We start from the raw sequence: 24,987 nt of genomic DNA, 5'->3' as shown, positions 1-24,987 counted from the left end.
CGATGGAGTGTGTGGACACACGCCACGCATCATTTATCCTGCCGATGAGGGAGTGAGTAATATGTGGTGCACAGGTGCTCAGTCAAAGAGGATCAGATTTAACGACATCTATTTATACCCTCTCACTGTGGATTAGGCCAACACTGCTGCCCAATCAAGCCTCTTGTTGCTTCACCCTCTCTCTGTGTTTGTACCATTATAACCCCTATTAGCGAGTCGAGTGCCACTCACGCAGGCATCACCGCGTCTGGATTACTTTTCCACAGGTTATGATGGCACACAGGCCGTCTCCATCACGTTTGATGCTAAGCTGAGCTTTGGTGGAGGCACCTCTGTGGCCAGAACGGCTCAGCGAGCGGAGGAGAAAAAAAACGTGTTTCTGTATAGTGAAGCTTTAAAGCAGGGATAAAGAAGCCCTGGGCGAAGATGATAGGGAGAAAGTAGGCCAGTGTTGTGCGCTGTACTGCAGATGTGTGAGATCCCTGGAACGGATCCATATGAGATTTACTCGTCTCGCTTATATGCAAAACCCTCAACCTCATCAATCCTTTTGTTGTACGACACATGAAATCTCCCCGAGTGCAGCCACGGAACCGCTTAAAAAACACTTTAAAAAGGTGTTTATCAAAGTTACAGACACTTTAAAGTTTGCATTTATTTCAGATTCCGAACTGACCTACATTCCTGCATCTCTTTATAATTACAAAGTAATCTCAATCTGTCAAAAACAGTTGCTTAAATTCCAGCGTTCGTGCTTATTTTGGGCGCAGGAAGAGGCAGAAATAGATGAAAAACAAACCTTTGATTTCCTCCCTGAATCGAGACGAATCTGAACCGTGTGATCGTGACCCCTCGTCGACATAAAAGCCACGATTAATCTGTTTCACTTCTGGGAGTTTTGCTCTCTCGTCAGAGCTGTCAGGTGAGCTGACGGCGCGTAATGCCACACAAACTGCTGCTGCTGGCTGACAGATTCAAAGTCAGACGTATGACACACGCAGCTCTATTAATAGCTTTTAAAAACTTGGGTTAAAAGCAAAGCAGGTTTTTTTTTTGTTAGCCACTGGAGACGATGTCATTTTGTACATCTGAGGATGTACAGTGTCGAGCAGCTCGCCGCCACCGACAAATCTCTTGTTTGTCTGTTTGCCAGCAGCTTAAATTTTCATATACAGAGCGTCACATATTTAATTTATTCTTATATGGTCAATCGCTGCAGCAAAGAGCTTACATATTAGATATTCACATGGTTACAGAACACACAGCGGGTTAGTTTTCTTTTGAGTTCCTGAGAACAGTCAAATATCAGGAGGTTTATCTGGAAATAAGACAAAAGATTTTATTGCTGAAGACAACATAATGACATAAAAGGGACATAAGAAGATAAATTGATCGAGGGGAAGTTAATATTTTTGGGATAAACATGAACACACAGCTCCGGGAAAAATTAGAGACCACTGCAAAAATATGTTCTCCTCTGGTTCTTCAGATGTACGCCGCTTTGGACGGAAAGCGTCTGCTAAATGAAAGTGTGACATCAACATTTATAGGTTTGTGTTTGTGCCAAATTAACTTTTATGTAACTGTAAACAACATTTATTTCTACTTTCAAATCAAATCTCAACCAGGTCTTTTATTTGCAGGAAATGTCGACTGAAAACCAAAAGATGTTTTTCAGAGCTCGAATAATGCAAAGAAAACAAGTTCACGTTTAAACAACAGGATGTTTGAACTCAGGACGAGTTCACAGATCTGTGTCTGGTGGAATAACCGGGTGTGTAATCACAGCGTTCATGCATCTCTGCATGCTCTCCTCCAGTCTGTCACAGAGCTGTTGGGAGGCCGCTCTTTGTTCGATGTCTTGTGACCGTCCATCTTCCTCTTGATCACATTCAGGTTTTTAATCGTTCACCTCTGGATCGGGCCGTTCATGACATGCAGAGAGAGACGCTGATTTCAGGAACATTCGCGGTGGTCTCTTCATGTTTTGCGGAGCTGTATGTGACCTTGAAGAAGCTGTCCAGCTCGCTAACTTACAGTCTAATATATCGATTAATTCTCTGTGCTTAATTATTCATGCTTTATGAAGGCTGGGGGGGCTTAACGTTTGATTAATAACTTACTTAACAGATTCTCTTAAAGTGTTTGTGACCCATCTGATGATGCAATAAAAACAAAATGCAGGAAAGTGAAGCAAAAGAAATGTTTGTTTCTCCGTCTCGATCGTTGCGTGTGCTGTATTGACTCTCGCTTTGTCGCTTGTAACACTGCAAAGTAAAGTGATCCCAGTTTGTTTCATGGCGAGTTTAAAGCATAAATTGAGGATTATTGGGATATCAAGGTGACTCGAAGTTTCCCTTCCCTGCTCCTACACTTACAGAAATGGAGCGGTGTACATTTGAAGTGCACTCCAGCTGATTTAAATCACTGCTAATCTGAAATGAAACCTCCAACAGGTTTAAATCAGAAAAACACGATGTGACCTCTGACCCCGAGTCCTAACAGCACGAAGCTCATCCTTTTGTTATCCACCTCCCGATCGGGCCGCAGTTCTCAAATGAAAGAATATTTATGCTCTGATGCAAGATGTCCAAAAACAGCCTGTATCTCCTGTTAAGCTGTTGTGCGCTATAAATGGGTCAGAGCAGGGATTAAGAATAAATATCGGTTATTCTGGCTTTACCAAACCATATATGAAACGCAGGGATCATGTGGCTTAGCTGTAAACCAGGCACATCAACCCATCGAGCGCTTTTAATTTGGCGATCTTAGGAATGTCAATAAAAACACAGCATGGTATGAAAGCACGGCGTTTGCTCAGGAGGACTTTGTTAGAGCAACTTCTCTGTGGAGGACAGAAACTATCACACCATCAACAACAACAACAACAGAGTAACACAACACCTCTCTGCGTGTCCACATCCTTACTGCTCATTCATGGTGTATAGTAGAGCTCACATCCTGTGTAAGGAACATGAGACTCCCTCAACGACAACATTCAATTTGACTCACAAAGCAAATAATACACAATAGGCAAGAAGGGAACACCCAGCGCCTCATTCATGGTGACCTACTGTAAACACAAAGACAAACATGGTGCACACACTACACACGTCCGCTCACATTCTAGAGCTGATTTTCATACAGCACAAACCGTAACAAACCGCTCACACAGAGAGGAACGTCTTCAACTGTTACCTTTTGGAGCGGCGCAGGCGAGCCCCGCTGAAGAAGTGCGGCATGTTAAAGTTGGACAGAACCGTCCACAGACTGGAGTCCGACATCGTGTCCAAGTCATGCCACAGGGGCAGATGCAAAGGGAGCTTCTGCAGACCAGGTGAGGGGAAGCGAGGACTCTCGGGGTTCAGGAGGATGCGACCTCCGGAGCTGTCCTGACTAACGCTCCTACAACAACAACGCTCCTTCGCTCCAAACTTCCTCTGCACAGGCACATCTGCAGCCAGCTGCGGCATACACACACCGCCAGAGAGGACACGGCGTCCTCCGCTGTCCTCAAATAAAAAGTAATCCAGGGAGGCTCACGGAGTGTGTGATCCAGGCCAGGTGTTGACAGACTCCTCTGTAGCAGGGATGTGACACCTAACACCAGCTGACTTTGTGTTTCAGCGTCTCACTGCGACTGAGTTCTCTGTCCCACACGCTCAACATGCTTCATATCATGTAACAGGAGGCTACCACTTCACATCCTGTGCAGGGGGGTTAGGAGACAGAGGGGAGCTGCATCATCAGCAGATGCTGCTGTGCACTCACAGCGCGCTCTAACTGGCACCCCTCCAAAAGTTCGGTGGGTCAGTGTGTGTTAAGCAGGACATTTTTGAAATGGAAATGTTCTGCTTTGGCATGGATTTCTCTGCTAATGCAGAGATGGTTCCTGTTGGCTGCACAGGCGGCCCATCCTTTATAATGCTGCTTTTTCACCTTTGATTCCAGTTCTCTTTAAGATGAAAAACATGCAAAAAACCTAAATATAGAGGAACTTTTTTCCCCCTTTCAACTACAAATAAGCTCTCTCTAATGGACGGGCAAACAAGGTTGGAAGAGCTGCAAGTTTATGCATATGAAAAGTGTTTCGTCAGTCCGGTGATGAATTCGACTCTTGAGTTCTGCATGTATGTGTGAGAGCTCGGGGTCAGCTGATCACAGCAGCCTGCTGGGAGTGAAGTATGCACACTAATTCTGTGAAGTAGCTGTCAGTGCTAAACACCGTTCAAAACCATAACAAGTCTATCGCAAAGAATCCTTCGTATGAAGCGTTTGATGCCTTTAATCCAATAAATATTCACCACAGGAGAGGTCAAAGTTCAGCTCTGCATACGTGCAGCAATAACAGCCTGTTAGTGTGTGTGTGTGCAGAGTGGGAGGCTGCTGTAATCACTTGATTGATGGAGCGAGGTTTACATGTTACTTTCACAACCCAGCTTCAGAACATTCATCTCGTCTTATTGAGCTTCAAGTCGTCACTTATGTAACCATCAGCCTCAGAAGCACAACAAAAACAAAGACGAACACAACGCTCGTGTTCAGCTGGTGTTTGTGATGTTCTGTCTCTGCCTGCACGTCTTCATATGAAACCCGTTTAGACCAGGACTCTCAGGTAGAAGAGATGGTGCATCTCACTGGGGCAGTTCTGGTTAAATAAAGGATCAGTTCAAAAGATACATTAAAGAACAATCAGAGGCTAACGTCTGATATTTGTGGGGTTTTGGACTGTCGGAATATGTAAACTTGGAATTTAATTCTCCTTTTTATGCACCAAAACCAAACAATCGGCAACGTGATTTGTTGTACAAACGCACTTCCAAGTCTGCAAAGTGAAGCCAATGCGGAAGTGCCTTTTACCTGTTTTAACAAGCTACAGATGCAACTTGCTAACCAAGCTAGCTTTAGCTTTAGCTTGTGACTTTAGCTAAGCTCCTCTCGAGCCCCACCTTCTCGTCCAACAAGCTTCCTCTCTGGCCCAAAAAACAAAAACAAGTCCAAAATAAAGATGCAAAACTTGAGTTTTTAAAGCGGTAGTCCAAAAACCACTCGCTAACGTCCTGGTGGCTACGTCCACTTCTTGTAATATGGCGTCATTTTTTTCATAATTGGGTTTTATGTGAAGTTTTCATGAACTAAACCAAATACAAAAGTTAAGACATCTTTTACACAGCTATAAACAATAATATCTCAGTAATCTCAATATTCGAGTAATCTAATTACCTCATGAACGAGTAATCGAGTAGTAGTAGTAGTAAAAAAAAACATATGTCGGACACAGACCTCCGGGCCCGGAGATAGTACGCTATATGCCTGTAAGAGAACATTACTATCTATCTCCGCTCTGGTATCATCACAATGACGTGTGCTAACGGGGCTAGCAAATGATGTAGTGCAACACTGCCTGTTGTCTGTCTGCGCCGGCTTCTCCTTGTGCTTTAAGCGCATGTGGTTAAGCACTGAACTAGTATTTCTATGATAGTTTAACACCACATATCAACAGCACGTTATGGTCGTCTCTTTGTCAAAGTTCTTCTAGACATCACTTTTCCTGGTCACGGCTGACATGATGCATGTTAAACTACTTTAGCTGAAAACAACACATGCGCAGGTGCACACGTAGTGTAACGTTACTCGAATAATGACGTTATATGTATGAGTATATGTTAACGACAAATACTCGAGTACTCGATTATTGGCCCCCATCCTTAGTTTCCATACATTATCAGGAACAAAGACATGCAGGCCACCTGACAGCCTCGCCCCAGCTCTGATGTCAGATCCTGTTCGTCCAGTTCTAACACTAACAGTGAACATGCGAGCAGAAGAGGTGGTTCAAAGAGGACTGTCTCAAAGCCTCAGTGAGGAAGTGCACAGTCAGACCTGAGGACCTTCAGGACGCTGCAGATTAGAGCATCGCTAACAGACTGCAGAGCCTGGAGGGAATCAAAGCTCAGGAAGAGAGACGGAGAGAGAAATCGACAAAGGAGGAACACGACCATAACCACTGCTTCTACCGCTGTGTATCTCTTCTGTAATAAAGAGTTATCAGAAGCCTGTTCTGTCACAGTGTGTGTCTTTGTGCACGTCCCCGCACTGTGCCTCTGCGCGTTCCTCTGCAGGGAGGCCAGTGTGACAGCCTTCACTCTAATTATGGCTCTGCTCTGTTTCTGCGTTCCACATTAGAAATGAAGGTTCACGTGGTTCAAAGTCAAACCTGCACAGAGCAGCACGAGCAGGGGGAGGTCAGCGGAAGCACCGACATCACAGCAGGACGTTTGCTGACCTCTCGCTGACCGCTCTCTGGCTGACTTTGGATTTTAAGATGCAGCATGTGCAGCTGTATCTTCAATCTGTACCTTGTTTTGATGTGCAGACGAAGCCTTAATGTATGAGCAAGCTAAAGAACTGCTCTACCATGACTCGCAGGAGATAAAATATATTGTCAATATTGTTGCACCAAAGTAATTAGCACTAGCACAAAACTGTTAGCATTTATAAATCCTGAAAAAAGTCAGCTGATAAAATCTACTCTGATAATATACAGAATATATAGATCTGGTAAAATATACAGAAGCCAGATATAACCAGCACTTTTAACTGTCTTGGGTTACCTGGACGTTTCCCTGCTTCATGACCAGGTGACATTTAAAGGTACAGTACTGAGTTTTCTTCTAAACAAACTTAAGTTTTGTTTACATTCTTTGTTTCTCACCAACACACATCATGGATAAGGGGTGGGAATCACAGGGTAACTACGATTACGATAATATCACGATACAGCGATTCTGCGATAGTTAATATATTTCAAGACTGATTAACTTCTTTGGCCAATTAATTTCTGCTCATGTTACCATGTCGTAAGAGACACCGCGAGGAGTCAAGAAGTCGTATTTCCATCCATCCATCATCTTCTGTTTATCCGACGCCGTAGTATCTAAATATCCATATTTGGTGCCAGCATATCGATAATTGTATTGCACAACGATATGGGGGGACGATATAATGCCGAATGTGTGTAGAAAAGGTCTTAAAACATATGAAACTAAATTATTTGACAATTTAATGCTAGCATCTTTTGTGTGTCTTTCTTGGCTATTTCTTCTGTTTTTCCACAAACTGTCGATCAGCACAATAAAGTGAATCCCACAGAAGTAATGTGCGTTTACGTGCACAATATAACCAGAGCTTTTACCTGTCAGGTCGTGGGTGAAGTGGATGTTTACCTGCTTTATGAGCAATTAAAAGATAAACTATGGAGTTTACTTGTAAAGAATAAAAAGTTTACAATCATTGTTTCTCACCAAAACACGGCGGTGTCAGGAAAAGGTCTCACAAAGGTCATGAATGATCTTCTTGAAACAAAAGCAAACCTGATTATTTGACCGTTTTGATGCTAGCCTTTGTTGGCCATTTCTTGTTTCTTGCCACAATGCCGCTTTCACTTTCAATCAGCAAAACAATATAAATCTGACTTTAGTAATGTGAATCACATCCTTGTTTACGTACACAATATAAACATAGGAATTGGAAGCTTAATCCAAAAGGCAACTGGACTTGGTTGAAGTTCTTGAAGATGTATCACAAGAACTTCAACCAAATCCAGTTGCCTTTTGGATTAATCTTAGAATTACCATGACCTGGCTGACCTGCGAACCTTCACAGACGTAAACACAGCAGGTACCCACGTCTGAAAACATTGCTCTATAGCACCACTAGTGGTCAAAAACATGAATTCAGTACCACAGTCAATAAGACGGTCCCCATTGTATCTTTCTTTAAAATGTTATGTCAAGATAACCAAAAACGTCATCATTGACTGCATATTACATTTGAATTGAATTCTATTCACTCATGTTGTTTAACATTGTCTGTTTTTTTTATCTCAAACTAGAACATTTCTAATTTTGTGCACTGAATTGTTTTTGCTGTTTTAGGAGGCCAGTAACAAAAAGAGTTATCCTTCTGGCTAACTCGGGTGCATTTCCAATCTGTTTGAGTGTTGTTGAATGTGCATTGTCCCTTTTCTTCAAATAAACTATTAAATTAAATGAAGATTGAGTTAAAGTTAAATTAAAACTCCACAGGGTGACTTTAAATCACAAACAAGTTTCCCAAATTTAACTCGCTGCAGGTTTACTTTCACTTCAGCCCAATCTGTGGTGAACTTCTGATCCTGAAGTCACTAAACGCTGCATATTGCTTATTAAAGCAGTTTCATTATAAAACACGATCTACTGTTGGACAGAGTGCTAACATGTTGTGTTGGTGTCATTTAAGGCCGCATTCAGACCAGCCTTGGATAAACCCATCACAGTTACATATCTGAATGGAGCCAGGCTGTCAGCACAGCCGTATTGATGAACCAGAGGAGTATGCCGAAACAAACGCGGAGCAGTCCTTGCTCAACTTTTGCCACAACAAATCAAAAACGTCATCAAAGATATGCGAGCACACATTCCTGCTCGTGTTGAAATGCATTCAGCTGTTCCGCCTCGCGTTCCTGCGACACAAACCGAAAGATTACTGTCACTTTCCCCCGCTCTAAAATCCTGTATCACATGTCTGAACTGCACACCCTCCCGACTCATGGATCTGTAACTCAAACTGGACTTCCTGGATCATATTACATGTGTCATCAGTGCATGAAACAACAGGCCCCAAAACATCACAGACGCTTTAAATACAGAGCTTTTTAGGTCTGAGCAACACAAGTTTTGCTGTAGCTACGTCTGAAAATCTGCCTTGTCACCGTATCTTTGTCACCAACCTCTTCATTTCTCTTACATGTAGACTACATTGGTGCTGCCTAATGGTCCTGTAGATGCAGCTGGTCTGACACCGCTTAAAGAAGAATACAAGTTATCTTTAAATATACGAACGCTGCCTTTCTTCTTGGATCAAGACAAGAAGCCGGACTGCCACGCCGACCCCGGTGTTTTGGTACACGGTGGAATAAACAGTGAAATTGTCAATAAATAAAACGCATCCAGTAAAAAGCGTCTCCACAGTCTTGTGTGGAGCTGACTCACTTGAATGGCTGCTCCACTTGACTCTGTATGAAAGCTGAGCGAAACAAGAGGAGATCAGAGGTGACGCGTGGGTGTTTCATTCTATTCATTGAGACAGAGAGTCTGTTAAAAATGTGAGCGTTTTGAATGAGCGGCAAAAATAAAGAAAATCCAACAGCTTCTCATGACAACATGTGCGACAGAGGCAGTTTGAATGCAGAATCCGACAGACCTGACAGAAAGCAGAGACTCTGACTCTCTCTGCAACGTTAAAACACAAAAAAGACAGTTTCTTGTGCTGGAAGCTTTTATTTTTTAAAAGGGAACTATGTTCCTTTAAATGTAAGCTCACCAAGAAACTGGATAAATAACATCTTTAAAGTGATAACCTGGAAGACTTTTATTTAAATAAATGTCTGTTAAGTCACTATCTATTTATCGCAGTATTACAGACTGGGCGTCTGCGGCGACTATGGCGGAAAAAATCCCAAGCGGCGCCCAGTTAGTGACGCGTTTCCCATCAGCCAGCAGTGGTTGGTCTGCCAGAGAGGGTAGGCGGAGCTAAGCGGCTGCTTTTCCGCTCTGTGCAAGTGTTGCGAGTAAACAGTAATCTACTATGGCTGAACAAACAAAGAAAAGATGGATGACTGCAGATACAACTTCAACAAGAAGTGAAAATCCAAAGAAAAAGAAACACAATTGGAACCGCAATTACCGTGTATCACCACAGGTGGCGCCAAAGAGAACGAAACTGAGATCTTCGAGATTACAACTTTAAAGAGACGAGACTGTAATGTATCCTGTTATCAGAAGGCACATATTTATCCTCTCACCCAGTCGACCAGTAATTACATAAACGCTAGTTAAGCAGCAGAGAGCCAAAACAAGATGGCTTCAACCTAAATGACCTATTTGAAAGCGAAACCCAAAATGAGGCTGATCCACGGACAAAAACAGTCACGGCTTCTTGGCGGCTGAAATGTGGAGTTCGAGGAGAGGACGTGTTATCTGAGACATCACGCCCGCAGAAGTAATCTTGTGATGCGAGGATAAAAAGTCTTGATGTTCCAGACTTTTAAATACTAATCATAAAGTAGTGAGATGTGTGCAATAAGCCCCCATTGGAAACCACTAGTGAGGAATCTAAATGGAGCTTCTGCTGTTTTGAATGCGCTTCGCTCCTAAATGAATCAATCCAGACGGGATTCAGACAGATCGAGACCCTTCTTCACTTTGATGTATTGCAAATGCCACAAATCCTACTTAGCACATGAAAGAGGAGCATAAAGCTCCGAACAGAGGGAGGGGGGCACGAAGAGGGGGGAAGGGGGTGACACCATCCACGTTATATAAGCACCGTGTCCCTCCGCTTTCAATGTCACTTCAATGGCACATGATTTTAGGAGGACAAACTGAGCAATCAGCTTCAGCCGTGTGATGCATGAAGACAAGACGGGCCTGAAAACATGCACCAACAGGCCCTTTCAAAATAAAACAGGCATGGTTGAAAGGCTCTCGCTTACCTCCAGAAATGAAACGCGTGCAGAGGGCTGCACGGGCTGCAGGGGCTAGTGGGAGTGGGGCTCAAGCTTCGAGGAGTGAGGCTGGAAGTTAAATGGAGTGGAGTGAATAGTTGTCTTTTATCACACACAGGACAGAAACACCCCTCCACCCGCCCACACCTGCAGCTCTGACACGTGCCCAGATGAAGACAGCAGCATCATGAAGACGAATGATCCCTGTCTGATGAGCTAAAATCATGTGAGAAGAGCAGGTTCCCAAGGCATTGGTGTGGTTCTGCAACGTTTGTGGATGTTTTACCGAAACAGGTTTAATTTCAGATTTAAATCACGGAGAAATGAGCGCACGAGCTGCAGATTTTACCGCGAGTTACAGATTAACCTAATTCCACAATCTTCTCTGGATTCCTGCGATAAGATTAGCGAGTTTCCTCACACCACAGGACTTTTCATTTTTACATGATGTCATAAACTAAGCCCTGTTTAAACTGAGCAGTGCACTGCAGAGCATCAGGTCACATAGAGGTGAGTAACTTTTACTGCAGTGGCACTCCGGAGAACGCTTTTAAAGGACACGTCTCAAGATGTGTTTAATATTTCTCCTTTTCTTTAGCAAACTCCAGGAAAGGACCAAAACCAACAAGGCACAAGAGTTCAGTCTTCGTCGGTCGAGAGCTGCGCTAATCTTTGATAAGATTTGGGTGGGATAAACAAAAATGGATGGGCTTAAACATTACACAGAATGTACTATCCATCATCAAACATCTGCTGTTCCTTTATTAAAAAGAACACAGGTTTATTTTGACAACATCCTGCAGCAACACACAAAATGGGTATTAATACGCTGATGAAAATAGTCCCGTTCAAATCTTCTCTTTCCTGCTGCTTGAGTAACGTTCAAAAACTGCAGCTCTTTTTAGGAAATCGCTTCTCTCCAAAATGAAAGCATACATTCGTGACCCATTTTCAAAGATTTACGTCGTCAGACGGAACCAGTGGGCTCGGCGGCGAGCTCCACAGACAGACTCAGGAAGTCAGGAAGTCTTTGCAGCCACACTGAGATGTTGTCGGTTTTGGTCTTGTCGTTGGATTTGTTGTTAAAGAAAACGACGCATCTCTTTTTGTTTCATAAAGTCTGCATTGAATTTTAAGGCGAATGTAATGCACTCACTCAGTCGGCAGCCAAATTACGCTCTCAATTTTTAAGCTGCAAATGGAGGGAACCATGACAAATGCCTTGGTGACCTAAAAAATGAATCCAGTCTAACAAATGGCTGTGATAAAAGAGGAAACCTGCCATGTAAACACACAGGCTTCACTGATTCACTGTTATTGATCACATCCAGCAAACACTCGTCATAGGTGTGTTATGACTGTGTGTGTTTCCTGCATGTGTGAGTGTGTGTGTGTGTGTGTCACACCAGCAAATAAAGCATGTTGCGGCACTCCTGTGCGTGACACGTTATCTATCTGTCCATCACACACACGTGCATGAGAACATAAATGCGTGAACACACACACACACACAGATGCACAAGCAGCAGTAAGCCGCTGTTGCCTAGCTGTGGAGGATTTGACATTAGACTTCCTGCAGCAGATGCTAATGCTAACGCTGCACAGAGCTTCCAGCAACAGTGAAAGACAGCAACAAACATGACACAGAGACAGATGGAGCTGCCTCCCCGGTAGGATAACGGAGGAAAATACTCACTCTAGCGTCAGCCCTGGAATTCTCAGCCTCTCCCGCTGGGCTTTCATGGCTGAACTGTGCTCGTTTGCTCTATTGTGGTCATGATATGCATTCACGCTGCCTGCCTCCCGCCCCCCCCTTGCACTGACAAAGAGCCAAACCCAGCCAGCACAGTGCGATGAGACGGATTGCTTTCCTCTCCCCTCACAGACAGAAGGGAGGGGGTAAAAAAAAGGGGGCCTACTGTTCTTGTTTTGGTCTTTCCACGTTCCACCTTGAAGCTGTCAAATGAGATCCTCAGTTGCCTGCGGAGGGCAAGGAGGCAGGACAATACCCCTTCTTCCCTCCCCTAGTACACGCCCCCTGCTCCTTCAAACGCATGCACGTTTGTGCAACCCCCCCCCCCCTCCAGCAACACCACCATCACCGCAATTCCCCCACCAGCTGGTGACTTGCTACATAGCAGAAATTAATGCAATAAATTAAATCTACATTCTGTGTGCTCCCTTACACGCAGTCACCTTGACAGAGGCTAACACGAGGCACCTAGCATCCGATGCAATGTCACCACAAGCACGGGGATGATGTCATCTCTGAGAGGAAAAACATAATGCAGCACTACCTGCCAGTCCACGTCAGTCAGTGTGCAGCGAGACAGGATGTTCCCACACCTGGATTCAAGTCCTTTTTATACAATGAATCATGTAAACAACAATAATACAGCTGAAAATCTTGCACACACAAAGGAGCAGAGGCAGAGTGTTTGTGCTGTGATAAGAGAAGCATATGAGTGACTGAATGTTACTGAATCAAACAGTAATAAAACATGATGACGCAGTAAAGTGTCCGAGCCCCCGCAGGGATTTAAAAGTCCCCCGAGGCTGCTGATTACCAACAGTAAAATCCCCCATGATGCTTTTCATCCACACTTATCCTTGCAGATGCTTCATTGCCGAACAATCAGGATCCCAATAAGTCAGAATAAATCAATGAGTCACTGGCAGGAAATTGTCCAGGGATGAACTACTGCGTGACACAAGAGGGAGGCTTATTCAGATAATGTGACAACACACTGAAAGAAATGACACTACAAGAAATGTGCGGTGTTTGCAATGAGTCAGCTACTGTAACTGCAACAGCGTACTGATAAATAATTACATTTTGTCAGAGGGAAATTGCAGCATTCAAATCTGGGGCCTAAATTATTATTTTGTACAGGTATAAAAACTTTTAGTACTGCCCCTGTTGATCAGGACTGGCTGTAATGGCTGCAACAGAATCCTTAGGAGCAAATTAATTTGATTTCCTTTTTTTTCATTGAAAGGCTCTGATTGTTTTCCAAAGTGTCCAACATTACAGTAAGGATCCTTACCGATTCAGACCTTTATGTTAAAGATTAAGATGCTTTTTCATCAACAGCTTTAACACCACCCTTTTCAAATCAACCAGACTCCATTGACAAAACCAGTGATTTAACCTCGCAGCACACAGGAGTTGCTGGTCTATGCTGCCTCGACCGGTTAGTGTTTTTTATGTTATAATGTGCTACACAAATGTTTGTGTTGAATCCGAGCTTACAATCTAAAACACACAAGTCAGCACAACACAAACTAACTAACCAACAGAGGCAGCAGTGGACCAGCAGATCCTGTGTACTGCATGTTAAAATCCCAGGTTTTGTAAATGGAGTCTGGTGGGTTTGAAGAGACAGATATAACAGCTGTTTCTGGTTTAAAATAAACATCTTACCTTTAGAAAAAGGTCGATCTCTGTATGGATCTTTTTCGTAATGATGTCACACACAACGTTGACGCAGGTTTTTCAGACTTGGGAACATCCCCTTATAGATGCCAATTGTCTCTGTTCCCATTGCCAGTGAAGTATACTCCTGTTGGTCTCTTTTTTGCTGCGTCACCGTCTGACGTCACAAACACGCCGGAGACAGGGTTAGCAAACAGTGAAGATGTTACAGTGGTTTGGTCTTTATTGTATCTATTACTCCTAGTCTAGTCTGTGTATCAAGGCACCGACAAATTTGGAACGATGTTCGAGAGCTGCTTGGACGGAGACGGCCAAATTTGTAGCTGAGATGACGATGAGTCGCACGGAGCATAGCATCACGCTGGAAAGGGGGCGGAGATTAGCGTGTTGACACGTGTTTTGTGTTCCCATCAATCAGTCGATCGGATAATTACCCAGGTCTACTGCAGAGTCGTTTGACCTGGGTCTGAATGCAGATTGTAGCCTTTCCCACTTAGCAAAAAAAATGTGTTAGCGGTTTTTTGACCAGTGGGAAAGCGGCTTAAGGCTTACTGTGGCAAAAACAGGCGCTTTTAGTAGATGTACTTGTGCAGCCATTACAGCCTGTTTCAAGGCTAACGGGTGAAGCGATCTACTGGAGCAATTTTCCTGCTGTTTGTACCTGTTAGTCATTTAGACCCCAAAACATTTAAAAACAGGGCCCCAGGTTTAAACAAATGTCCCCTTTAATGATGGCAGAGCTGTAGAGAGAGCAGCATACAGACAGCACTGCAGCTGCTGCGTCCCTCCTCCACAGTACCGATGAATTCTTTATTACTACGAGCGTGTTTGAGGAGCAGAGCGCCACTGCAGATGACACCAAACACAGAAGCAGTAGTAGAGGCAGGCAGGAACTGGAGCATGAGAAGATGCTGAGCTGTTGCTCGAGAAAAGCAGGTCAGAAGTGGACTACAAACTTTTGCATGAGGATCCAGGAAATCTTCAATCTTTTGTGTTTTAAAGAGAAAGACTTTAGACTTTAATATTTGAATGCACTAGAATAATAAGAGAAATATTTCACTCAAAGGTAGCCTGGTTAAATCACACCATGTAGAGAGCCTGTGTGTGGCAGACACTAAACCCTCTGACCCGTGACTTCCTGTCTGTAAACGGTGGTCGACCCTGCATGAAGAAGTTTCTTTCCTACTTCTTAAAGTCAATGAGGCATCACCCAGACTCTTTCAGGGTGCTGAGGTAATGACCTTTGCCCTTTTATGTGTTGTAGGATATGCAGTGGAGCAAAGAGGATTCAAAAAAGAGATGTGTTATAAAAAGATAAAGACATATCCATATGATGAGGTGAGCTTGTATAAAGAAGTATATGTCTAACACTGTAGTATCCAGGCCCAACGTACCGTGATGAATTTAGGCAGCAGCAATGTTAAAATCAGCTTTTAAGGCAAAGTGAGACGAGCTAATTCTCCTCCAAACTTTCTTTGACAGTGAACAATGCAAGTAAAAGAACAGGCAGTCCCACCTATCAGATCTGTTTGTGCAGGTAACGAGCTCATCACACAGGACGCTTTGCACCCCTCAAATATTCTTCCTAACTCCTGCGTTCCAGACAACTGGGAACTCGAGAACTTCCCAGTAGAAATTTTCCCGACTTCCGATGGTGAAGTCAGGGTAGATGAATTTGCTCCAACTTTGAAGGGCGTTCCAATTTTTCGGAAGTCGGAAATTCCTACTGGGAAGTTCTCAAGTTCCTAGTTGTCTGGAACACAGTATTAAAACATCAGAAACTCCATTAACATTTCCTCTATCCACGGCATGCAGGCAAAGTGTCTGAGTTACATGCTTCATGCAAAATTTCAATTGCTTGCTCATGGACAAAAGGGCTGTCAACAAATATTCTAAATTAGAATATATAACTCAATTGTAATAAAAAACGGATATTCGGATATTAAAATTAATATTCGTTGTGACAAAAAAATCAGCACTACCGCAGCTGGCTGCGAGCTCGCAAGTTCTCGTATGTCCTCACATGCACTCTTGGTTACGGAGCATCCTTGAATGCATCACAACGTCACAACTTTAGTCTCGCTGAAACGAGCTAAAACAACAACGTGTGGCGTGCTGTAATGATGTCGGAGAATTTTAAATCCCAGCCCGGCGAAACAGAGAGATTCTCACCTCCAGCAGAACAGACAGGTGTAGGTATGTTTTTTTTTTTAAAGGCTATGTTTGGATAAATATACCTGTCACAGCACAGCTCGCTTGGAACGCTGAATGTCCGTTTTATCGTAACCTAATTACTTAATTTGTTTATTTTGCAAGGTGTAGGATCTTTTAAAAGGCACGTTTCTGTTTAAGTCAATATATCTTTGCAAGTAAGTTTGTCTCTGGTTGTGTTGGTGTGTCCTCCTGTGGAGCTATTGTGCAAAAATAGATATTCGAATAGTTCGAACATTTGTGGGGTTTTTTGAAGGAATAATCGATCGTCATTTTCGGCCAATTTTGACAATTTTCTGAATCTAAATCAATAATTACTCGGAAAAAGGTTTATTTCAGGAAAAAAAACAAAATTTTCCTTCAATATTAGCCGTTGCACGCAGCATAAATACGTTTTGAACAGCTGAATTAAACTACAAGTTGATGAAATAAAGTAGAACATACATGTAGAAAAAGGTAAAACAGTCCATGCCCATCTTGCTGCATAAATAAATGAAACCTCTTAAATTAAGTATAGAACTTCATCAGCTAACAATTCAGAGGGAAAGCTGCAGCAAAGGTGCAAAAGCGTCTCATTTTCAACAGCAGAGAATTTAGAAGAAGGTCGACTCCAGTTCACTGCACACCTCATCTCACAATGAGGAGTCAGCGGGTGAAGGACACCGTGTGTGTGCTCATCCAGCCTCTCAGGCACTCAGAAATGTGTGTTTTAAACTGTATAAATACTAAATAATCACAAGCTTTAGTTTAACAGGTTAAATAAATCACATATAAGAACAGCAAACTGGATTTATCAGAGGTGGTGAGCGTGCATATTCTTTAAGTTTCTTATCTCTCATACATTAGTAAATAAATTAGAACCAGGTGACATTAACAGGTAAAAACAAAAGAGTATACAACTGCTATAACACAAAAGCACTAAATATTCTGCTAAGCTTTTGTTGCAGGACTGAATTGATTCATTGTTCAGACGAAGATAATTTGTGTCTTTTGTTGAAGGCAGGTGACTCACCAAGGTTTTCATAATAATGTAAAACTGTTACTGTACCTGGCTGAGGTGAGAAGAACTGTGACTGACTCACAGCAGAGTGTGCACAGGAGCGTCTATCGTTCAGCTCGAATTCAAATGAAATCACTTCAATGCAAGAGAAGTCACATCAATCTCTGCACCTGCACGCTGACTGCTTTTTAGAACGTCATTCATGTTAAATACGATTAAATTCTGTATTTCAGTGACAACTTTACGATTATTCTTCTTTATTCAGTTGCAGCTTTTGTTAAAATCTATGTAGAGATGATGTACCATCTAAGGGACAGAAGATTAAGGAGGTGATAGCAGGAGAAAAGTAGGACATGGCAAATGATAGATTTTTTTCATTAGTGAGAAGGAGAAAGGGAGTGCGTGTGAGGTGAGTCTCTGAAGTGACTGTCTTCAAGTGATTCTGCGTAGAAGTGGAGTAAATGGCTTCACCACTGAGGCAGCAGGAGATACATCAGATATTCTTCCATCAAAGTGACGGAAAGAGTAGCAATCGTTTAATGGTCGACCAATGCAATTTATTCTGCAACACATGCTGCCGTTTCTAGGATCTATTTAATTCAAAAAAGAAAAGTTAATAATCGGGCTGTACAACGATTTGAATCATCAGTCAAGAAGTCCACTGACATTTTGTCGGAGAAAACTCTAAACTTTTGATTTTTCACTTGTATCATTGAACACTGAGCAAAGCAGAAGCAGCAGGCTGTCATACCTTAAAATAACCCTTCAGTAGTCATTGTTCATGAGCATTTACTAGAGGCCGAATTACCCGCAAAGGTCTCTTCCTCTCCAAAATTAGCAGACCCGGCAATTAAAAGTAGTAAAACACAGTCTAAAGCAGCTTCATGTTATAAATCAACATTTCTTTAACACTCTTTGGTGGACACAGGGCTACAGGACAGGGTGCTAGCTGAGCTGCTGCTAGCTTGTTAGTTGGTGCCTCGCTTGTTTAGGAATTACTGTCTACAAGGTTTTTACTCTTAGTTATATAATCTCCACAAGTCAAAACAATATATAAAGCAGAGTCCTTTTAAAAAACACTGTTTCTCCAATGTTCCTTGGCAGACAACAGGGCTGTTAGCTGAGCTGTTGCTCGCATATTTGTAGCCGACTAGCTTGTTTTAAAGTTAAGAATACTTCAGAGTTTATTCCTCACAAGGTTTTTGCAGGGAGCCAAATTATCTGCAGGATTCTACTTTGTCCCAAAACAAGCGTATCCAGTGATTTAAGCCTAAAAAAAACACTGGATAAGCGGTGCGTTGAATAACGTTCCGTTAGCCGAGCTGTTGCTAGCTCTTTTGTAGCTGACTAGCTTGTTTTAAAGTAGGCTATAATACTTGAGTGTTTATTCTTCAAAGGGGAAGACTTATCTACAGACTTCTACTGTGCTCCAAAACAAACGTATCCACGGATTAAAACCTATAAATACACTGAATAAAGCAGTTCATGTTAACAACTCAAACACTATGCAGTGCACTGAGGATGCGGTTAGCTAGGGAGGGGCTGTTAGCTAAGCTGTTGCTAGCTTATTTGTAGCAGCAGCAAGCTTGTTTTAGAACAAACGTATCGAGTGATTAAAACTTTTCAAAACATTAAATTCAAGCAGTTCAAGTAAAAAAAAAAATCTGTATTTCTCCAACACAGCCTACTGAGGACACTGTTAGCTAAGGAGGGGCTGTTAGCTGAGCTGTTGCTAGCTTACTTGTAGCGGCAGGCTTATTTTTGGGTAAGGAATACATCAGTGATCATTCACAAGTTTTTTTTTTTTAAAGGAGCTGAAACTTAAAATCAAACAGACCTGACGATTAAAACAAGAAAAAACACTAAATAAAGCAGTTTTACATTAAAAATTAGCATCTCATCTAGAGGGGGGTACAAGTTACTGTAACTTTAGCTCTGATTTAAATCCTTTACAACTAATAAAGTAGTCGGCTGGATATTTTCATGCTAGCTGAATCTTAATAAACATGTGTTTTACAGGTGAGTTACAGGAGTTTAGTTTGGAAATTAACTAAAACAGGAAGCTTTGTTTTAAGGAGCCAAATACGATTCAACTGACAAAATGTGGGTTGTGTAGGCCTGTTATTTAAAAATCTTTGGAAACATGAAAACTACTGCACAAATATCTCAGTAAATCTGAATCAGTTTGAACTGTTAACATCTGCTGAACTGAATATCCCCATATAAAGCCTGCGTAACAGAAGCTACAGTCAACAGTTCCTCTTTGAGATCCTGTGTCACAGAAAAGCAGCTGATGGAGTTGGGCAGCAAAACATCTCTAGTCGTTCAAGAAACTGCAACATGCTGCGTTTTTGTGCTGATGATGAGAAATATGAATAAGATCCAACATAATAGTCAACAGATCCAACGCGTCCACCTCGTGCTGCCAACACATACTAATGATTGATTTAGAGTTATTTAATTGCAGCCAGCAGAAGATTTCCAGTTATTAAGGTCAAACTATAAATAGGTTCCAGTAATGGCTCAACTACTCCACATATGACACCGTCTAAAAGGTTCGTCCTATCACTCCTGGAGCTGTGGAAAATATACTGCAATAATAAATTGTCCAGCCAAGATGTCAGGAGCGAGAGGAGGAGGCTGAGCTGGGTGATTAAGGAGCATGTTGACACCAGGAAGGATGTTAATGACATCAAAATATCAGCAGATGGCTCTCTGTCCCAGGAAAAGCTCCCGGAGATCTCAGAGCGCTGCGTTTCAGGAACATTGAGTCAACTCTGAAGCAGAATCTTAAGAGTTAACTTCCTTTTCCAGGCGCTTGTACTTATTGTAATGAGAGGATAAGAAGATGTAGGCGAGTCTGACAGTCCCAGATTATGCAGGATCATGATTAGCGCTGTCACTTTCAAATATTACCAAATACGTCTTATTCCCTGCTGAGCTCTTACATCTGTCACATCAACATTTATCCCTGTTTGACTCAAGCAAAAAGTCACTCAGCAGTTACAGATTACAGCTTTTATACCAAGATATGTGTATGTTTTTACAAGATATGTCTCACTTGATGCTCATTTTCCTCATTTTGTAGGTGACAAATAGGTTATTTAGCTTTTTAAACAAACTGCAGATCTGATGAATTAAACCATCAACATCATCCAAACACTATAACTATGGTTACCAAGGTCCCTGGAGGCTCCATCACTCTAAATATAAACCGCTGCCGTCTCACAGGAGCCTGTTAGTAATGGCTCACCTCTATTACAGTACGTGCCCCCTCTGGTGAGGTGCCAGCGGGAGCAGCAAGGTGTCATGGGTAAATCTTTCTCCTTTAACCATAAAATGTAATAAACTGAAACAAAATCGATCCCCGAGAAGTCTATTATGGCGTCACCTTGTTTAAAAGCTGTATATCATCCAGCGTATCAAGTTCATGTTTAATAAACTGAGCGGAAAAAAGTGTCCAACAGACAAGGACGAGCCAACAAGGACAGATTAATTCACCATATATCCTATTTTAAATGGCAAGATAGGCTGTTAAAAGAATAGAAGTCGGTGATGAGCATGAAATACTACTTTCCAAACTGATGCTGAAATAAAAGCACTTTCTGATCCTGATAAAAACTACAAAATAGTTCGTATTTTTCCAGCAATAATTGGAAAAATGTAAATATTCTGTGCTCCAAATCTTTGCCGTTGCACATCTTAGATAACTCCTAAAAGAAGTCTGAAACTCATGAAAATCTGTGGAAGGACTTTCACTGTAAAACAGCTGGTTGCCATATTTCAGATTCGTCGGATTGTATCCAAAATAAACCAAAGTAGATGTGTCATGTCCTTGAAACATTTGCACTGGAATATTATTTGAACACTCAATGGGTTTAAAGCTCCCGGAGACCAACAGAAGAAAATCTATACACGGCACATACTTCACAGAACCATCTCGTGAAGGAAACTCCAACTAATAACAGGTGATGAGTGATTAAAGGAAACAGTGATGTTGAGATGAAAGAGATTGCAGAGAGACAGAGAGAGAGAGAGAGAGAGAGAGAGAGAGAGAGAGAGAGTCCTCTGAACTTACTTCAGAGGACTGTAAACTTGTGAGAGGTGAGTTTGTTGTCAAACTGATAGTTACAATGTTTGTTCTTTTATATCTATTGTGTTCTGATTTATATTATTATTAATCTCTAAGTGGAACAAGGAAATATTTTATCGATTTGGAAACTGAAAACTAAAACACAGCAGCCACATGTGGCACAAACTGAGCTGCATTTAGCTCATTGGGAGGCTACATTACAGCTTGTTTTCTGTTGGAAAATGTCGCACAATATTTGAAGCTGATTGGAGACATTTACATTTAACAACATTTACAGGGTTAGGTGTGATTATTTGGTACCTTAAAACTGAAGAGTGATTAAAAAAACTATGAACACTATCTTATTGATGTCAATATCGTGTCAATATTTACGCAACTACCGTGTAGTTAATTTATTTCCATCGTTCTCAGTTTAAGAGCTACTTTTAACTTTTAACTATCAGCTCTAACAGTGTAATGGGTAACCAGAAAACCTGTGGTTTATTCTAGTATATTCCAGTGAATCAGCTCATCAAACCACTCAATAAAAAGCAGATGGCTTTGTGTAAAAGAATTGATGGTACTTACAAACTGCCTCTTCTAGGAAGACTCAGCTCTTTCTGTGAATGAGAAGAAAACAGTTTTAAGCACAAACATACAAAACTTTTGCAAAATCTTTACACATCAGATGTGAGACATTGCAGAAAGAGTCACTTTATACACTATTGCAATTTATATGACATTGAGAATTGGGGTTTTAGCCCCAGGGACAACACAGTCCACATGAGCACATGAGCAGCCCACTATTCTGCTGCAGGAGCTGCAGTGGCTTTATAGCAGCACAAACAGCAACCACGTGGATATAGATCATAGAACAGGTGCGACACTGTTACATCCCATTTCAGAGAAGTTTAAATAAAGCATCTGGATTTAAAGGGTTCATGTAAATCACAGAACAGCTGAACCAAGTGGACATGAAGGCAGTGGAGGGACATATCTTTGCTTTCACTGTAAAAGGCATAAAGAAGGTCTTCATATACATTTTAAGCATGAACGTTAATTCTTGTATTTGACTGTGTGTTACCCTTACATCTTTGTACACCAGGAGTTCAATAACTTCACATGATTGAAGAAGAAGCCTTTTGGATGAGAGGTGAAACATTCTCAACTTCTACCAAGTCCAGTTCCCTTTTGGATTAAACCTCAAATTCACATGCTTCTTGCTTCATGTAAATGCACATATAAATACATCTAACAAGCTGTTTTGGGATAAATCCAAAATGAAACCTAATTTATGTGTGTTTATTTCCTTTTAATTGATGTAATTAAAGACGATTGTGTGCATGTTGCGTCAGCCAACAGTAGCAGATGCAGTCCTGCAGAGGTGAGGGTTTAATTGCTCTGAAGAAACACCAACAATGCCCTCATTGATTTCTGGAGGGATTATTCCTGCTCACAGGCTTCTGAGAGGATCAAACTGCTGGCAAACATTTGCAATCATGTAAGTCCGTACAGTCATTAAATAAAGCTGAGTAAATGTGTAAGGCAAAGTCGGCCATTGTTCTTTTAAAAAAACGGTTTAATTCATTATTTTTTTATTATACTTTCTGTATTTTAATGGTTGAACTATTCCCGTTACTCATTTAGATTTGTTGTGTGCGTTAGTTTTAGGTTGTGTTCCTGTTCCTGTTGTGCTTTCTCATTAACTTGTAAACCACCTGTAAGTGAAAGCAGCATTATTTATAAGCACATTTCAAACATAGAGGGGATTTAAAGTGCTTTACATAGGCAAAGAAAAGCATTTGAACTTCAAAAAATTTAAACAAATAAATAAATAGAAATATTGCTAAAATCCTGAAATAAAACGAAATAAAATAAACTAAAATGGAATAAAATCAATTGTTAAAAATGAGACAACATATAATATTTAAAATACAGTCACCTGTAAAGCACTTTAGATTGTAATAATCTTCATGAAAGTCCTGATCTGAAAAAGTAATATATAAAGTTCTGGACATACTGAGATGTAAAACCAAGGTGGGCAACAAGTGGGCCACGTCCAGTTTTAGTGTTTTAACCATTAGAACTTGATACGAATGCAGTAAAAACTGAAATGTGATGTCATTTCCTGGATCAAAGTTTTTTTGATTTGTTTTTTTTCCTGTATTAAAGTTTGGTAAATTATGCACAAGCTGTTAGGTATTCAAACAACCATCTTCAGTAGTTAGATCACATTGCCCCCATGCTGCCCTCACTTTGTCACTTAAACCCGTTTCCCACCAAATTTAGCATGTTGACTCTGGTTTTTCAGACCCGGGAAGACCCGCTTATAGATGCCTATTGTCTTTGTTCCCATTGCCAGTGGAGTACACTCCTGTCGGTCTCTTTTCTGCTGCGTCACCGTCTGACGTCACAAACGTGCCCAAAACAGGGTTAGTAAACAGTGAAGATGTTACGGTGGTTAGGTCTTTATTGTATCTATTCCTCATTCAGTCTGTTGGTCAAACTCAGTGGCAACAAATTTGGAACGATGTTCGAGCGCTGCTCGGACGGAGACAGGTGGACTTTGTAGCTGAGATGCCAAGTAATCGCAGAAGTTACAGACAGAGCATAGCATCGCGCCGGAAAGGGGGTGGAGATTAGCGTGTCGACACGGTTTTGTGTTCCCATCTTTGCAGAACGGAGCCGAGGCGATAATTACCCGGGTCTACTGCAGAGACATTTGACCCGGCAACAGGTGTACAACATGTTGCCTTGTAACGTTGCCTCTTTTTAAACATGGTTCGGTTGACTGATGTGCAAAGAACAATTTTTGAAAACAACCTTCTAAGAGAGAACTTTTTGAAGCTTAAGTAACAAGTAGAAAGAACACCTGGAAATGTGCTCCTTCATGGAAATCGAAGGACAAATTTCATTAAAACACTTTAAAGAACACATTTCTCTGACAGCTGCCAGGAACAAATCAGTAAAATACATCAGAGCGCAAATGAAGCTTCTGCAGCTGCAGCATCTGTTGATGTGTCGGTGCCACATGGAAAACCATGCGAGGCAACATCGGTGACAGACGAGCACACCGAGTACAGATCACTGTATCCCTCAGAGAGTTAACACAGCAGTTTGTTTAATTACAGCACTTTCTGGTTAAGATGCAGGTTGTTTTATTACACTTTAAACAATTTCCTGTGCTCTTTTCTATCAGCAGAGTGAAACAAATGCAAACCTCTGCAGCCCAGACGACTTCAAATCTCTTCCTTGCTGTAAAAAATAACAAGGCTCTGGATCTGTTTGTTTTGGGGCTACAAATCCCCCTGATTTGATCATTAGACGTTTCATTGTCCTAAAACAACCCGATAAGGGCGAGGTCCTTTGTCTCCAGCAGCGGAGGACACTGACTTGATGTGTATTGGCTGCTCCAGTCAGCAGAAAATGTGCTAAGCCCCACTCTCCCTTTGCTATCAATTAGGGCTTAATGTCGAGCTTCCCCTGCTGCCTACAGAAGACCAAGGGCACAGAGCTTCCTTGGGAGACATGACCGCGGCTCACACAACGCTAATTACCAGCAGGGAATGACTAACAATGATGGCATATCCACCGATCATGGCCCGGCAAATAACAGTATGAGGGCTATAATAACGCAAACACAATTTGAGAGCAAAAACATGATAATTTACAGAGAAGCACGTTTTCATGTGAGATCAATGCGCGCCTCCGAGTAACATTTA

At 41.8% G+C, this 24,987-nt stretch overlaps 1 protein-coding gene across 3 annotated transcripts in view; it reads right to left on the bottom strand.

Moving 5' to 3' along the window:
- mast4 (microtubule associated serine/threonine kinase family member 4) overlaps nt 1–24,987 on the bottom strand; it is a 95,353-nt gene that overhangs the window by 40,925 nt on the left and 29,441 nt on the right. For 2 of the 3 annotated variants that reach the window (XM_069673616.1, XM_069673618.1), the window contains exons 1-2: nt 12,243–12,306; nt 10,535–10,615 (exon numbers count right to left, since the gene is read on the bottom strand). In XM_069673616.1, coding sequence (XP_069529717.1) covers nt 10,535–10,615; nt 12,243–12,289 — 128 coding nt within the window. In that variant the 5' untranslated portion in view covers nt 12,290–12,306. Of the gene's footprint in view, nt 1–10,534; nt 10,616–12,242; nt 12,307–21,853; nt 21,886–24,987 lie in introns of those variants that run through there. The other variant, XM_069673617.1, reaches the window with a different exon arrangement.

Source organism: Semicossyphus pulcher, unplaced genomic scaffold (genome assembly GCF_022749685.1).
Source record: "Semicossyphus pulcher isolate SPU_LCO1_2020_fin unplaced genomic scaffold, fSemPul1.0.p SCAF_22, whole genome shotgun sequence".
NCBI lineage: Eukaryota > Metazoa > Chordata > Actinopteri > Labriformes > Labridae > Semicossyphus > Semicossyphus pulcher.
This window is presented reverse-complemented; position numbering and strand designations above follow the sequence as displayed.